General features: G+C 38.7%; 1 protein-coding gene across 5 annotated transcripts in view; it reads left to right on the top strand.

Annotated features, from left to right (window-relative positions):
- Positions 1 to 15030, top strand: part of tbc1d1 (TBC1 (tre-2/USP6, BUB2, cdc16) domain family, member 1) — a 46001-nt gene that overhangs the window by 14074 nt on the left and 16897 nt on the right. For 4 of the 5 annotated variants that reach the window (XM_005741157.2, XM_005741159.2, XM_005741158.1 and 1 more), the window contains 12 exons: positions 1985 to 2581; positions 5202 to 5291; positions 5373 to 5477; positions 6463 to 6595; positions 6761 to 6852; positions 7708 to 7824; positions 8061 to 8183; positions 9022 to 9164; positions 9510 to 9770; positions 10844 to 10960; positions 11275 to 11388; positions 11613 to 11746. In XM_005741157.2, the coding sequence (XP_005741214.1) occupies positions 1985 to 2581; positions 5202 to 5291; positions 5373 to 5477; positions 6463 to 6595; positions 6761 to 6852; positions 7708 to 7824; positions 8061 to 8183; positions 9022 to 9164; positions 9510 to 9770; positions 10844 to 10960; positions 11275 to 11388; positions 11613 to 11746 (2026 nt within the window). The remainder of the gene's footprint in view (positions 1 to 1984; positions 2582 to 5201; positions 5292 to 5372; positions 5478 to 6462; positions 6596 to 6760; positions 6853 to 7707; positions 7825 to 8060; positions 8184 to 9021; positions 9165 to 9509; positions 9771 to 10843; positions 10961 to 11274; positions 11389 to 11612; positions 11747 to 15030) is intronic. The other variant, XM_005741160.2, reaches the window with a different exon arrangement.

The raw sequence follows: 15030 nt of genomic DNA, 5'->3' as shown, positions 1-15030 counted from the left end.
ATACACCGATTGTGCGACTAGATCACACAGCATCCCAGCTTTGTTAGGCTTTCTTATATTTCTCTCTGTGTCACTTTTCCATCTTTATAATTGGCACACGCAACATGTCAGACTCTTCTAATGGTAATGGACCTTGTGTTAATGTGGAGAGTGTAGCTACAGAAAAGGGCTTTTGTGTGGGGAAAGAACCCAGTTACAGTTCATTTGTTCTCAACTGTCCCCTCTCAACCCTCAGAGCTCTAACCGGTCCAAACGGACACAGCTAGTGAGCTTAACTGAACTTGAGAGACAGATATTTCCCTTAAGAGGTAATCCAAGTCCAACACAGCTAAGAGGAGCCAGGGAAAGAGTGAGTATTAAACTGCAATTGCGAGGTTGCCAGAAATATGTCTTAGATGGACACTTCTGAGCTCTTTATTCTTGATACTTATTTAAATATGCAACTTTTTTCTGAAATGTTCAGCACAACAAGGCCAAACAACAGATAACCTAAAACATTTAGCCTTAAATTGAAACATAATGTCTAAGTTACCTAGGAGTGCTCTTCATTGCTCTGTTGTGTGAGCTTGTGAGTGTATAATGTGTTTTGTAGCATTCGAGTTTTTTCTCTTTTTTTTTTCTTTTCCATCTTTTCTTTTCTGTCTCTGTTATCCTGTTTAGTTATATGGAGGAATAGGAAAAGACTTTTTCCAGTAAAAATTTGGATTGAAATTGTACCTACCATAAGATCTCAATGCAGTGGTACAGTTTATAGGGCAAGAGAGGAAACTCGAGAAGATTCAGAAAGAAAAGAAATAGGTGCATCTAAAGGGGACAGGAGTACAGAGCCTGCTTTGAGGTCCCAATTTGGCATTTTTTTCACCACCAGAAGACAACACAAGGGCTGCTTTATTCAGGGGTCTCAAAATACTCTTCACACCATTTGGCAGGTTAGCTCATAGTGAGGTGTGGCATCTACATCGATGGATGGAAAAGTTGTTCTTTGAAGTACGCCTTTTGTGTTTATTTTAGTTTATCTGCTGTTGCTACTGTAGGCAGCCACCTGTTTGTGGACATGCAACCTGAATGCATGAACAGTGTGACGACTCAGTGAAATCACCACTTTAGAAATAATAAGGGAAGTTTAAACTAAAACATTAAGTGTCACGTCGATGCAGTGGTTGGCAATGTCAGCTAATAGGCTGGCTGGCTGGCCTACTTTGGCCTAAAAAGACAAGTAAGTATGTCAGCAAGCATTGCCGTCGAATAGTAGTAGCAATATCAAATGTCTGAGCCCAGCAGGATTCGTATCAGTGTAAGATCGGTGTAAAATACATTTTACTGAAACGTTCAAACATGTATGTGATGACTTTGGAGTCCACAAGCATGTGAACAAATGAAATTTATTTTACACAAGTAGCATCCCCCCCCCCCCAAAAAAAAAGCATTACTAAACATTAACTTTGAAGATCTGAAACTTAAACATAGTGCTGAATTGCATTGTTTGCACATAGTCAACAGGCTATAATTTCCTAAAGACAGTTTTGTTGTTATATGAAATGTGTAGGTTATTGTACTGCACTTTTATGGATACATTAAAAAAGTAAAAGTATTTTTACAGTGTACAGGTTCACATTTGTAATGTTGTTTTGGAAATACTTCTGTTTGAATGTCAATCATTCGTGTTGCTGTGAACATATACAGTATAGCTGGCAATGTTGATGATTTTAAATAAATTCCCCACTTGGCTGGTTGGGATTGAAGAGAGATTAAATGCATGATTAAATGTTTTTGAGCATTTTGTGCATTTTGAGTTAAGCTTTTTTTCAAAGTTGTTTGTCTTTGCTTAGGCTCAAATGGATGTAATGTGACACTAAGAGCTCGGTTTTCTTCCGCAGTCTCTGTTTATGCAATTAGTCTAAAAATAGGTTTTCTAGCTAAATGCCTTACAATTACATAATGAGTCCTTACAGTACTTCTAATGATGTTCTCGTTATCTTTCCAGGTTCCTGAGATCATCAGTACATTGAGGCAGGCTGGCAAAAGCTCGGCACGCAACAATGACATCACCACCGTTCCCAACAAGGCTTCCACGGGTTCTGGAGGCAGCGATTCGTCTGAAACATGGATTTGCGCTCTCTCTACTACAACCACCTCCATGGCACCCGCCGCTGCTGTGTCTCCGACAGCGTTTGCCAAAAAGTTTGAGGTATTATACTGCGGCCGCGTTAGTGTTGCTCACAAGAAAGCCCCTCCTGCCCTGATTGACGAGTGCATCGAGAAGTTCAGCCAGCTGCGTGGCTCAGGGACAGCTGATAAAGGGGCAAATGATGGGGGATTGGTGGGTGGGCTGAAGAGGGCATTAACCTTCCAATCCCATGGACTGGGGAGTGGCGCTGTTAGTAACGGTGCAGCAGAGAGCCCAACCACTGGGAAACGCCCAATTCTGTTCAAGCGAGACCCCAGCTTTCCCTGCCTACAGGCCCTGGATGAGAATGGTCTCTCACCAGAGATTTCTAACAGCAACACTACCGATCCTCAGATGCGGTCCGCTGATGTGCAGCCCACCAGCCTGAAGGAGAATAGGACCATGTTGTTTATGGTGGGTGAAAAGGCGTGCGTGCACACACGTGCACACACACACACACACACACAAAATTGAAGGCGTGTTCTGAGTTCTCTTTGGGATGCTCCAAACATCTGTATTTGTTTTCTATTAAGGACTTGTAAGCACAATTTTTATTACTTTTGTTACTTATTTAAATATTGCATGACAGTGTAATTAGAGGTCAACACGGTGGCGTAGTGGTTGTAAGTAAATGAAGGGCATTGTCCATCCTTCTTTTCCACTGAGATGCTGTTGTTGATGACACACTCAAACAAGGTGCCACCATGTGACCACATCAGTAATTTCCAGTATTTGTTCCTGTAACTAGCAAGTGTATCTAGCAATACATGCTTGACTCATTTTGTTGAATTTGGGTCACACATCGCCAGCTGCTAGTATCTCCTCTTCAGCCTGGTTATACTTGATCGTGTGCTTTTTGCTTCAAGTGGTGGAACAAGTTTGTTTCCACCTGTAGCAGGAACAGATTTCTTGCATATTTTGCAAAGTATTGCTCTTTGTTCAAGATTGTTGAAGTAGTTCCCCTTTTTAGGTGCTAAACTGCCATTGAAGGCTTGCACACAAACCATTATATGACACTTTTATGTCAAGTAAAAATTTATAACGATATTACCATGAATGATATGGCACAGTCCTAATAGTTGGCATGTTTTCCATGTGCTTGATGGGGCTTGCTTGGGTGCTTTTTGCCTTCCTTCCACAGTTCGAATGCATGCTTGTTGGGTTAACTAGTGATTCTCAATTCACTGTAGGTCTGAATGTGAGCATGAATGGTTGTCTGTCCCTCTGTGTCGGAGCTTTGATAGACTGGCGACATATTCAGGGCGCTACCCTCTTATCACTGTATGCTGACTGAAATGGTCTCCAGATGCATAGTGTTGATTGTGAGAACAATTAAGACATTTCTGGCTTTCTGAACAGATTTAAATACCAGACTACAGATTCAACGTTGAGTTAAAAAAAAAACAATAATAATTTTTTTCCAAAGAACATTCATACTCATAAGAATACAAAGTATGTTAGTAGTGCAATAAATTGCTGTTCAAGATTAAAAGATAAAGCCCCTTATCCAGTTGCTCAAGGCCAAAAAAAGGCAGAGAAGAAAACAAATATATAGACAAAAATATAATGACTCAGCAATAACAAATGCTGACTGCTGCTCAAAATGAGTCTCCCTAATTGACTTTTTCATGACCTCAGTGGTCTCTTGCCAACAGGAATTTCCCTGTTTGTTTTAAAGACAGGAAATAGTCACAGGTCAGTGTCCTGCTCTGCTCAGCAGATACAGGCACATTATTAACACTAACTATACATCCTGTAACTGCCAGAGTAGCCTCATCCCAGTGCGATCATCGCCTCTCTTTTGCTTCAGTTATAGAGACACAGATCAAATATCTTTATTCCTCTCAAAAGGCTCTAATTATGTTATTAATATTTGATACAGAAAGGCATATTGAAAGGGACGCTGCAGGGAGGGGAATAGCTGTGTTCAGAGAATTTCAAAACTGATAATGGTCGGGGTCGTGGTAGATGTAAATAAAGGACGTTGTCTACATATAGGCTCGGGAAAAAATAACAAAAGGACTGTTACATAGGCAGACTGAAGATTCCCAATAAAAACCTTTTTAAAAAAATGAAATGAAATGTCCGCTTTCACACTTTATGGCTGTTTCTGTGTTGTTTTATCAACCTTTGTGCATGATTAGCAACGCTGTCCGATGGCGGGTTCAGTTTACATGGTGTAAGCCTAATTATGGCCTGATTTGGATGACAGTTTGGGAATGAAAAAGGTCTTTGTGAGCGGCAGTCATTCGTTTTATCTCATCTTTGTGTCATACTGGATGAAAAGAAGAAGAAAAAACGACTTTGGTTTCCTTTTCATTCATTTTCTTACTCCTTCCTAATGAAATCACATACACTGCAAAGGATGGCAGTCATAATTTGTATTGTGTAGTTTGCTGTGTCGCTCTTATTCACAAAAAGAGACATAATTCTGTAACTCACTAATCAGATATAGAATTAAATATAACACATATTAACATATGTGTTATATTTAATTCTATATGCATTCATATTTATTTGTTTTTCTGTGTTATCTTATTGTACTTCATGTTGTAAGTTTATATATATTTATTGCCAGGCCTGTATTGTTGTATAGTATGATGGTGTGTTATTTTTCTTATTTTTTGTTTTTGTCTGACCTACCACGGACTACAGATGAATAGTAGGCTTTTGGCTAAGTCTGACATTTCTATTGATATGTTCATAATTATTCACTACCCCTTTTAAATAATTTGCAACAGACAAAAAATGTTGTGTGGTATTTAATCCAGTAAGCAGAGTGATTTGCGACCTCTAATAAAAGCCTGTGAAAACACAGGCATTCTGTGTTTCCTTCTGCATTTAACTAAATGTAGGCCCTGGACACTATTTAAGGAAACACTGTATATAACTTCTGTTAAGTAGTTCTGTCAGTAAGATTTATAACTGTAGTCACTGCCACACCACAGTTGTCACACACTACAGAAAGAAAGCTAGTAAGGTCATAAACACACATGCATTAACTGTATTTTCTTTGTGTTTCTTTGTGTTTTAGGTGGGCAGGTCTCAGATCTTCTTGGTTAGTCCAGACACTAAGAAAGTTGCAATAGAGAAGAGCTTCAAAGAAATTTCTTTCTGCTCACAGGTATGATCGCTACAGTCCTACTACTATTCAAGCGTGACTACTTTTTTTTTTTTTTTAAACCCACTGTTTGTCTGTTTCCAGGGTATTCGTCATGTGGATCACTTCGGCTTCATTTGCAGGGAGACCGTGGAAGGGGGAAACTGCCACTTCGTGTGTTATGTCTTCCAGTGTACAGATGAATCACTGGTGAGACATGAAGTTGATAAGGATTCTTGCTTGTGTCCAGACACAGTTCATTCAATATTCCCATGTAACAGACTCCAAATAACTGAGTCACAGTTAGGATTTTGGACACTAGCGCAGTGTCATTTTGTGTTATTATCGCCAGCTGTTGAGTTTTTACAACAAAAGTGGTGCAGCTACATTTTTTTTTCAATTTTGAATGTGTGCTGAAAAGGAGAATTTTACCCATTGATTTTTTTTTTTAATATCAGTCCCTCCCACTCAGTGTTTCGATTTGCTCAGCCTACTTCATTTAAGAGTCAATAAGTTTGCTTTGGATTTAAAATGAAATGCCAGAAGGCAGGAGGGTGAAATTTCTCACAAGTGTTTTCTTTTTTTCTGTCACTTCAGATTAAATATATCTGTAAATCATAGGACCTATGACTCAGTGCATCTGGGCTCCACTGACTCATAGTGTGCCAAGTACTCAATTTTGGTTTGGAAAAAAAAGCTACTGTATGATAGCTAGCTCTGCGCTGTGAGTATACTGTATTTCTTGAAAGAATCAGACACTTGTTCTGTTAAACATCAGCTGCCAGAGTTCATTTTAACAGGTTGTAAAATGAACATTACATAATGTCTGTTCCCATATGGAGCTGGAGTTTTGATTCCAGATGTGCAGTGGCTCTGCTTTCCTGTTTGCAGAGCTAGATTTCCCTCTAGTGTTGTTAAAGACCTTGTACACTCAAAGGGAGATGTTCTGGTGTTGGGGATAGAAAAGGAGCAAATCAGATGCTCTCCGGGGATTTGGCTATTAAAATTAAACAAACTGAACAAAACTGGTTTCACAAACCAAGAATTTAGGAGTTAACACTTATTATGAAGCATTTATTGCTCTTACAATAACAGTGTAGGGGAAAAGACATACATCCTAATATTTATTTGATATTTGCCTAAAAACACTGAAGCTTGTAAAGGGCAATAAATAATTTTATTTCACTCTTCTAAGGTGGACGAGATCATGCTGACTTTGAAGCAAGCGTTCTCTGTGGCCGCCCTGCAGCAAAATGCAAAGACTCAGAGCCAGCAGTGTGACAGCTGCCCGATGCAGCAGCTCCACAGGCTTTGTGAGAGCATAGAAGGTAAGAAGGTGTCCTTAAAGCTATAAGTGGTGTCTCTATGTTGTAGATGTGTACAACTCTTTACATTTAGGCTTTTAGGACTGTCTAAGCTGCTGTATAACAAATCTCTAGTGAGACTAGGCTTGCTTGTAGTGTGTTTATATTCTGTATTTTCTTTATTTTCAGGTCTACACCCATCTAAAACTAAACTGGAGCTTCAAAAACATTTGGCCACTTTGGACAATGATGATCAAGCTTCAGTCTTTGAAAACACTATGGTAATGAGCTTGTTGTGTCTGTTGACCTGAAGGGCGCGGTGTAAATTTTTAAATTTCCCTTCAGGTGGTTGTGACATGAAAACTTCCTAGTAAGCAAGGTCATCAAAGTTTATCGTGGATAAATGAATGTGGATTCACAAGTTTTTTGAGGGGGATTCACAGAGATACATTTTTCTTTCTTCACAGATAATTTAAATTTTTCTGCCACCTCATTTCTCAGTTTTGCCTTTACAATGTTTTTTTCTCTCTTCACCTTGCTTAGCTTTTTGTTTTGTTTTCAGTAATGGGCTTGAGTACTTTTAATGGGGTCTGCTGATGGTATTTATTGGAAGGGCAGGCAAAAGGAAACTGCCAGAGTAATAATGCAGATACATTGTGCTGTGTGACTTAGCTAACATCTGCTGGTGGTGTAGTAAAACTGCAACCCAACAGAGCTAAGCATGTCTTTATTAGCTCACTGTGCTGTAGGTGTTAATGTACCTCAATTTCACCATTTTTTTGGGAACCAGGTGTAAAAATTATTTTCCAAATGTAAACTTCTGCAGATGAGTTCTCCGAAACTTACCAGCTTAAACAGACTTGTGATCAATTTTAGATTTTTCTTTTTTTCCAGTTGAAACTTTCCATTTCTCATAATAATTTTATATATATATAAGTAGAATAGAATAGAATAATCCTTTAATTGTCCCACAAGGGGAAATGTGGTTGTATCAGCAGCAGAAAAACACACATATACAAAAAGAACAGGACACAGAACAGAAAACAAAAAACACAATTTGTACATATTTCCATCATTTATATATAATATATACAAAAGCTCATCAAATATATTGATTAATCTGTCTGTTTGTCCAGAGGGCTCGTCCTAAGAGTGATCAGGAAGAGAATGAGTTGATAATGGCTTCTTTGAGAAATCTGTATGAAGCGAGACAGAAGACCCATCAGCACACAGTGCAGAAGGAGAGCAAACAGGTACCTACTGGACACCCCTATGAAATACATATGCACTTCTGTAGCAGAACACACTCTTAAGTCCTACATTTCCTCTCTATTGTCATTATTAATATGAAAGACTGGTCCTCTAAGGAAAGACAAAATTCCCTTTTTCTGACACACACAAATTGCCGTCATTGCATGCCTCTGAGGACCTCCCTTCCTCTCGCTCACTGTTGCTTTCTGTGTCTTTTCCTGTCTCTATGTGTATGTAGATGTGTGAGGATGTCGCTCCAGCAGTGGAGGCACAGCAGCAGAGTAGCAGCCGGCAGCGACTCGAGGAGTTCAAGAGCCGAGCCAAGCGCTCTCTCACTGAGTCCCTGGAGGGGATCTGGAAGGTAACAGTGCTGTTTCTGTTTTGGTTTGTGTGCAGAAGTATGTTCTGGTATGTGACTATTTGCAAATTACATACCTGACCTTTTGGTTTGGTAAGAAGCAAATACAGTTGTTATAATAAATGTCTTTCTCCATGTGTGTGCTTCCCATGTTAATATGTAGGTATATGTAGGTGTTTAAAAAGTGCAAAACAGTGGGTACCTAACAATTCCCACTCCCACACTCCCAAAGAGTGCTACACCGTTGTAGTCATTTAGCTTAGCTTTTCCACATGCAAGAAGTGCTGTTATTTTATATAAATTAAAATAAATCGTGGCTGTACATTGATATTAATTCATAGGTAGGTGTTTGATTTTCAGTTTCAGGCTTTGGATATTTTTTTTAATTAAATGAGGAACTATAAACTATCAGACTAATTGCTTGCCATCCCTCTCACTTAGATAAAAAGCTCAATAGAACACATGAAGATAAGATAAAAAAAGCTTAGGACTTGGAGTGAAAACAAGCACAGCAAATATCTACTGACAAAGTGGCTCAGTTTACACATAAAGTGTAGTGAACAGTTCGGGGCTGAAATAAAGCTGAAAGTATAGATTATGCAAACCTGTATTAATATATTTTCATTATTTTATTCATTGTTTTTGTAGTGTAACAGGAAAAAAAGCAGCCCGTTAGGATGAGAGAGTTCATATTTATAATATTTATTTTTAGCAGTTTTTAGTCTTTACATATAGAGTAAAGCACTGAGAAATTGATTGGGAAGGTTGTGTGTCTTGGTTTGTGATCTTTGCTCACAGGTAAAAACCATGTGTTTAACACACGTGTGTTTGTTAATGGCAGGGAAGCAGCAAGGCCAGAGCTCAAAGGGAGAACAGCGAGGGAAGTGAGAGCAGCTCATCTATTTGTACTGTCAACAGCAGCCAGGATCAGCCCTGTTTAGATGATCCTTTGCCTGCTCATCAGCGATCAATCAGCCCTCTCAGGTAAACGCTCCTATATGCAAAGGCTACCTCATATCTCGGGTTACTCAGTGCTTTAAAGGTGAGAACTTGTTCAAGTCAATATGGGGTGCTGTGTGTACATTAATGAGGAAAAAATGAACTTAAATGATTTTAGCAAAAGGCTGCAATAAAACAAAGTGTGTAAAATGTAAGGCGGTCTGAATACTTTCTGTACCCACTGTATACTCTTTGCTCAGCGGTACATTGGATTAAGTTTAAAATCACATTAAGCTTTCTCTCACTATGTGGTGCATATCATAGACTTAGACTTGTGTAGAAATGATTGCATTCATGAATTTTCATTCCTTTCCTTTTTATTATCTTCAGGTGTCACAACTCAACAGGAGACCTGAAGCACATTGACACTTCTCTGCCGCTGTCACACTCTTCCTCCTCTTTATCCGGGGATGCTCAGCCACAGGGCTTCCGCCGCCGGGCCAGCACTTTCAGCCACCCTACCACCCCCTCCTCAGCCGAATACTCACCGGAGCACATACTAATTCACCCACCACAGGACCACACTGCAGCTACCAAGCACAAGCTTGTGCGACACTACTCCGTCAGCACGGACACTCCCCACCAGAGCAAGTGAGTAGAGCATGTGAGTGTTTCTGTGTGTGTGTTTACAGATAGACTAGTAGAAATTTTATTTGGATAGTATTTGTTAAATTTCACTTTGTGCTTTCATACAGTTGACTGTAATAATAAGGCAACTTAATGAATATTATAAGATATCAAAACGTAATGAACATATAAAAGAGAAATAGTGCCACTTATTAATAACAGACAAATACAGTATGATTATTTGTGTCTTCAAGATGCGTACAATGTCATGTGTGTAAAGGAACTCGCTGCTATGAGAAATTTAGAAAAGGATTGGTTTTAGTATTTTATTTAATTTAGATATTTTTTATAGCTTAAAAAGTTGATGGTTATAGTGATGGTATTTTTACCTTGTGGTCTAACACCCTGTATCGGTTTACCTCAGTTCCCAGAATAAGGGTTGCAAAGCCAGTTTGGAGAGTACGCATCGCTTTGTCACTTTGAGAAAAAGATAATGAAACTATGGTATTTGCAAGTAGTAATGAAGCTGTGTGTGTGTGTTGTCGTTTAATACTGTGGTTCATCAAGTCTATGACAATGAGGAGCAAGCAGTATCATCTTTTTCCAAACGTGTTAAGAGGATTTTTGTCATGTTTGAGTTTTCAGTGACACCAGCATATTTGTGTCAAAAGAAAGTGAAACTTGTACGTGGATTACTGCATCATTCCTCTCCCTGGATGTTGGCTTTACTTGCGCTCTATCTCAGCCTTCTGCAAACCTTTTTCTGTTTTCTTTCTTCTTTTTTTTTAATCTACATGTTTCTAACATTTTTCAGAGTTTGGTAAAAACATGTTCTAAATGATTGATATCAAATGCAAATGGGTTGATCAAACTCATTTTACTCATATAGACCATATAGAGATAAAAACACAATATTCTGTAGTTTCATGCTTGACAAAAATCTTGTTTATATGATGCATATGCACTTATAGTCACATGTTTTTCTCCTAACTCTATATCGGTTACTCTGAAACTCTCCTTCTGTTTAAATACATTTGTCATTGCCCATTATATTCTTTACTTCCTCTCATTCTCTCTGCACTCGCACTGACTCTCAGACACGTCCCATGCAACTCTGCTCTTCCTCCTGCCCTTCCTTGTCCTTCGTCCCACTCTTCTCTCCTCCTTCATCCTCCTTCCTCACCTTCTTCTGGAGCCCGGCTCAGTAAAAGAAGGTGAGAATCTGTTTTTTAGTTTAACTAATGTTTTTCTTTGTGTTTTTAAATGCTCTCGTACTAACTTTTCATACCTTCCTGTAGTCTTGTGTTCTGTATTTTTCTGTAGTTCGCCATTCAGACAGAGACATGCTAAATTCATCCCTCATTTATAATCGCTGGGCTGTGTTCAGCTTTTTCCACCTCAGCAGAAAATGTCATCATGCTTTTGGTGATATCGATGGAATTAAGTCTGCATGTCTCTGTTAGGATGCGATTCCACGATTGTTCTTTCATTTGTTTTTGCCTTCTGTTTATCGCCACCTGCATCTCAGTCCTCTGGGTGGTCTCCGTGCTCGTCTCCACTCTTCCTCATCTGTCCCTAATTTTCTGAAATTTCCATTTCTGGCCACTGTCCGAGAGAATGATTGTCCTGACCCAAAGAACAGGTACACACACACTCGTACCAAAAGTCAGTGTAAATGTCTGTTAGTAATAGCAAAGTCATAATCTGTACTTCTGGTTTCATACAGCCTTTGAAGTGGTTTTGATATGTGTACATGCACATGCATGCATACATGTATGTGTAAAAAGTAAGTTCTATCTATCTATTGACTGTTTATCAGGGCACATCTGTAACTACATCTCTGTATTTGGGTGTTTGTGCTGTCAGTGATGTAGTGGCGCTTTCCACACCAAGTGCAGCTGGTGGGGTCGGGGAAAGCCCTCAGCGTAGCCGCCGCCACTCGTGGAGGCAGCAGATCTTCTTGCGGGTCGCTACTCCTCAGAAAGGCACAGACTCCATCGGTAAGGGGCACCCACACACACTTAAAACTTTTGAAATCATGGTTAAAGACATAATTCACTTCATGCTGGACCCCTCATTGTTCTTGAGACTGTAGATAACCCCAACATGCTGTGTTGTCATCATGCTCTAAAAAGCTATTCTTGTGTGAAATTAGTTGTATTCCTGTTTATCTTTGGTATATTAGTCTGTCTAATGGCTAATGTAAATTTTAACTTTGGATCCACTTCTAAGCTGAGAACAGAAAAGCTGACAGCGGCTTGCAAAGCTGAAAGTGAAAACACACTCCATAAAGAGTGTGTGTACATGCTTTTCTTTGCTAAAGCCCAGGTTTCTTAAGCATGACAAATTAGCATGAGGCTAACAAATGCGCTGATGGAGTAGAAAATTATGTGGGTGATCAACTAACAGTATGCTGATGTATATAAACATGACACAGCCACTTCATGTAATGACCAATGCATTCTAGCAATTGCAAATTACCAGGCTGAAAATGGGCAGAACTGATGAGGGAGTGAGTAATGTCTTTACAAAAAGTACTTTTTTTTTCTGCTGTAAATGAAATTGCTGGAGAGGGGTACAAGTGTGTGTTACTAGAGCAAGACTTTTAGCACACTAAAAGTCAAACCTTGTGTGTGTGCACACTGCTGAGTAAAGATATAGGACAAAGTTTTGTGTAGAAATGACAAAACATATGACAAAAAAAAACAGGGTCAAAGCTTTGGCTTAACATTCTCTGTTCCCAGTTTGCACTCGCATTCTTAACCTCTGCCATTTCAGATACACAAACATTCATAGGTGAAACTGTCACAGGAACATGAACATTTGTAGATAAATTGTTTCCTATTAAACCTGACTCGATTGAAGTACCTTGCTTACTGCATACCTTAGTAAATCACGTTATTCAGTTTAATAGTTTTTGCGAGTCTAAACAGGAAGCTCATATGCAAAACTGAGACTGCGCTGCTTCAGTAAGCTGTTACTACACTGTTATTAAATCTGCTCCTGCGGTGCAGACACAAAGCATTTCCACTGTGTGTCACTCTTTCATTTAGTTTTATGCTAAGAACTCTCAGAAGAGTTGAAGGCAGAGATTCATAACTTAAACGTAACTCCCTATCTGTTTATCATAACAGTTTTAATTTCTCATCTCCTCCATTTTGGGGAAGCAGTATACTTTTTATTACTTCTTTATTATTAATTTTTTTTTTTTAACCTACGGAAGTCATGCATTAAACATATATTTATATTATATTTAGTTAATCACAGCTATATTTGTTGTTATGTAGGGCTGTAATGAATTGATTATACTAACAGTTGTTGGCAAAGCCCCAGACCTTTGATATCATCAGTAAATTGATCAGTAAACTGAGCAAATAGTACCCAGAAACCTCTTTCTTGATGTTGAAGTGATACTTTCTAAAATGTAAGGTGAAACTAAGAATTTGTGATATATTCATGTACTTTTTATTTGTTTTGGTTTTTTTGTTTGTTTTTTTACAAATCCAGTATTGGCACTAGATCAGTGGTCCCCAACCTTTTTTTTTTTGCGCCACAGACTGGTTTTTGTCTGACAATATTTTCAAGGACCGGCCTTTAAGGTGTCAACCGGTATCAAAAAAAGACGATTCATTCATAACACAAGGGAACAGACCCAGGAAACCGAGTCAACGATAAAAACGATAAAAAAAAAATAATTAAAAAACAAACAAACCGCTAAAACCGATAAAAACTCTGAAAACCATAGATTTCATACCCAAGCCTCAACGGTACTAAATGACTCACGGACAGGTACCAGTCTGTGGCCCGGGGATTGGGGACAGCTGCACTAGATGATTATTCTGGTGGAGTGTTAATTTTGTGTTACTGCAGTATAAATTTCTTCACTAATGCTGCTGGTTGATTATTTGAATGCTTGAAAATGAAGATTTGCCTAAAAGCTTGAAAACCTTGAGCAAACAGTTGTAATTGTTGCCTGGGAAATGACAGCTCTTGTCAAATACCGTCAAGGTATGATGGTTACAAGTAGAAAACTGTATAACTTTGGGTAGTGAACAGTTGCTTTGACTTCAGATAACTTTGAAATATCAATCACAACATATGTTGACATAAAAATGCCTGTATTTCAGCTTGTGGACATGTCTTAATCATGCTAGTGCTTGCAAGTCTTTGGATTCTGTGTCATAATTATATGTACAGTGCACTCAGGACAGAAGAAGTGTTGACAGTTGAGATAGTTGAGCTTCTCACACTGTAATGCCAGTAAGCACCGAGCAGGAAAGAAGCATGATCCATGTGAGCTGATATAAAACCGTTTTCTCACACAGTGCATTTTATTTACAAAAAGAAGTGTTTTCTGTACTTTGTTATGTCAGTGTTCATTTTGTGTTATTGGAAGACTTGGACTAACAGGGTGTACACTGTTTCTTTCAGTAACATGCATGCATGCATTATTATGATTTTATTATGTTTTTATGTCCACTGACTCCTTGATTCATCAGCTAATTGCTAAATTGCTGCTTTTCAAAAACTCATTGAGAATAACTAGTTTCACTAGTTTCACTAGTTTCCACTTGCGGTGTCCTACACTCCCATGTTGTTTGGACATGTATTTGCAGCACATAATGTGTTGTTAACTAGAATGCCTGTTGGTTGTTTTGTCTAGATAAATTATTAAAATGTTAACTAAGAGGCCCTCAAGATCTAACCACTGGGGGGTGCCAAAGATCACATTTCCCAATGTTACGCTTTGTGGCTTTAACGGCACATTACAGCTACAAAGATTTCCATACAGTTAAATAATACCTCCCTGGTGCACCTTCAGCAATATTTAAATCCTCACAAAGGTGGTATTCTTCTCAGGAGTAAGTAACATTATGTAGTTTTCCTATTATTATGTTGACTCATGCACACGCCCAACTGGAGTCTGTTGGGTGGATATTGTATTTCATAAAATCAGATTGGTATGTTGGACTAATGTGGTTGTTTTCTTCACTTTAACACTGAATGTGCAGAGACTGGTGAAGTCTGTCTTTCTGCATGAATTTGCCCTGTAATTGAAGCATGTTAAATGTTTCAGTTAATGAAATGTGCAGCCAAAGTTTACTTTGACGCTCAACTGCAAGCAAGTGAAGGGAAAAACAGGGCTTTTTTTTTTTTTAACAAGTCAATGTGATGGGCTTTGTGCTGGCTGAATGCAGTGCTAAACTTGTTGGGTGTGTATTTATGTGTGTACGTAGATGCATGAGGTCATGGGCGTGGTGTGTGTGTGTGTGTGTGTGTGTGT

The sequence above is a fragment of the Pundamilia nyererei genome, unplaced genomic scaffold (assembly GCF_000239375.1).
Source record: "Pundamilia nyererei isolate P.nyererei 1_Seehausen unplaced genomic scaffold, PunNye1.0 scaffold00107, whole genome shotgun sequence".
NCBI lineage: Eukaryota > Metazoa > Chordata > Actinopteri > Cichliformes > Cichlidae > Pundamilia > Pundamilia nyererei.
This window is presented reverse-complemented; position numbering and strand designations above follow the sequence as displayed.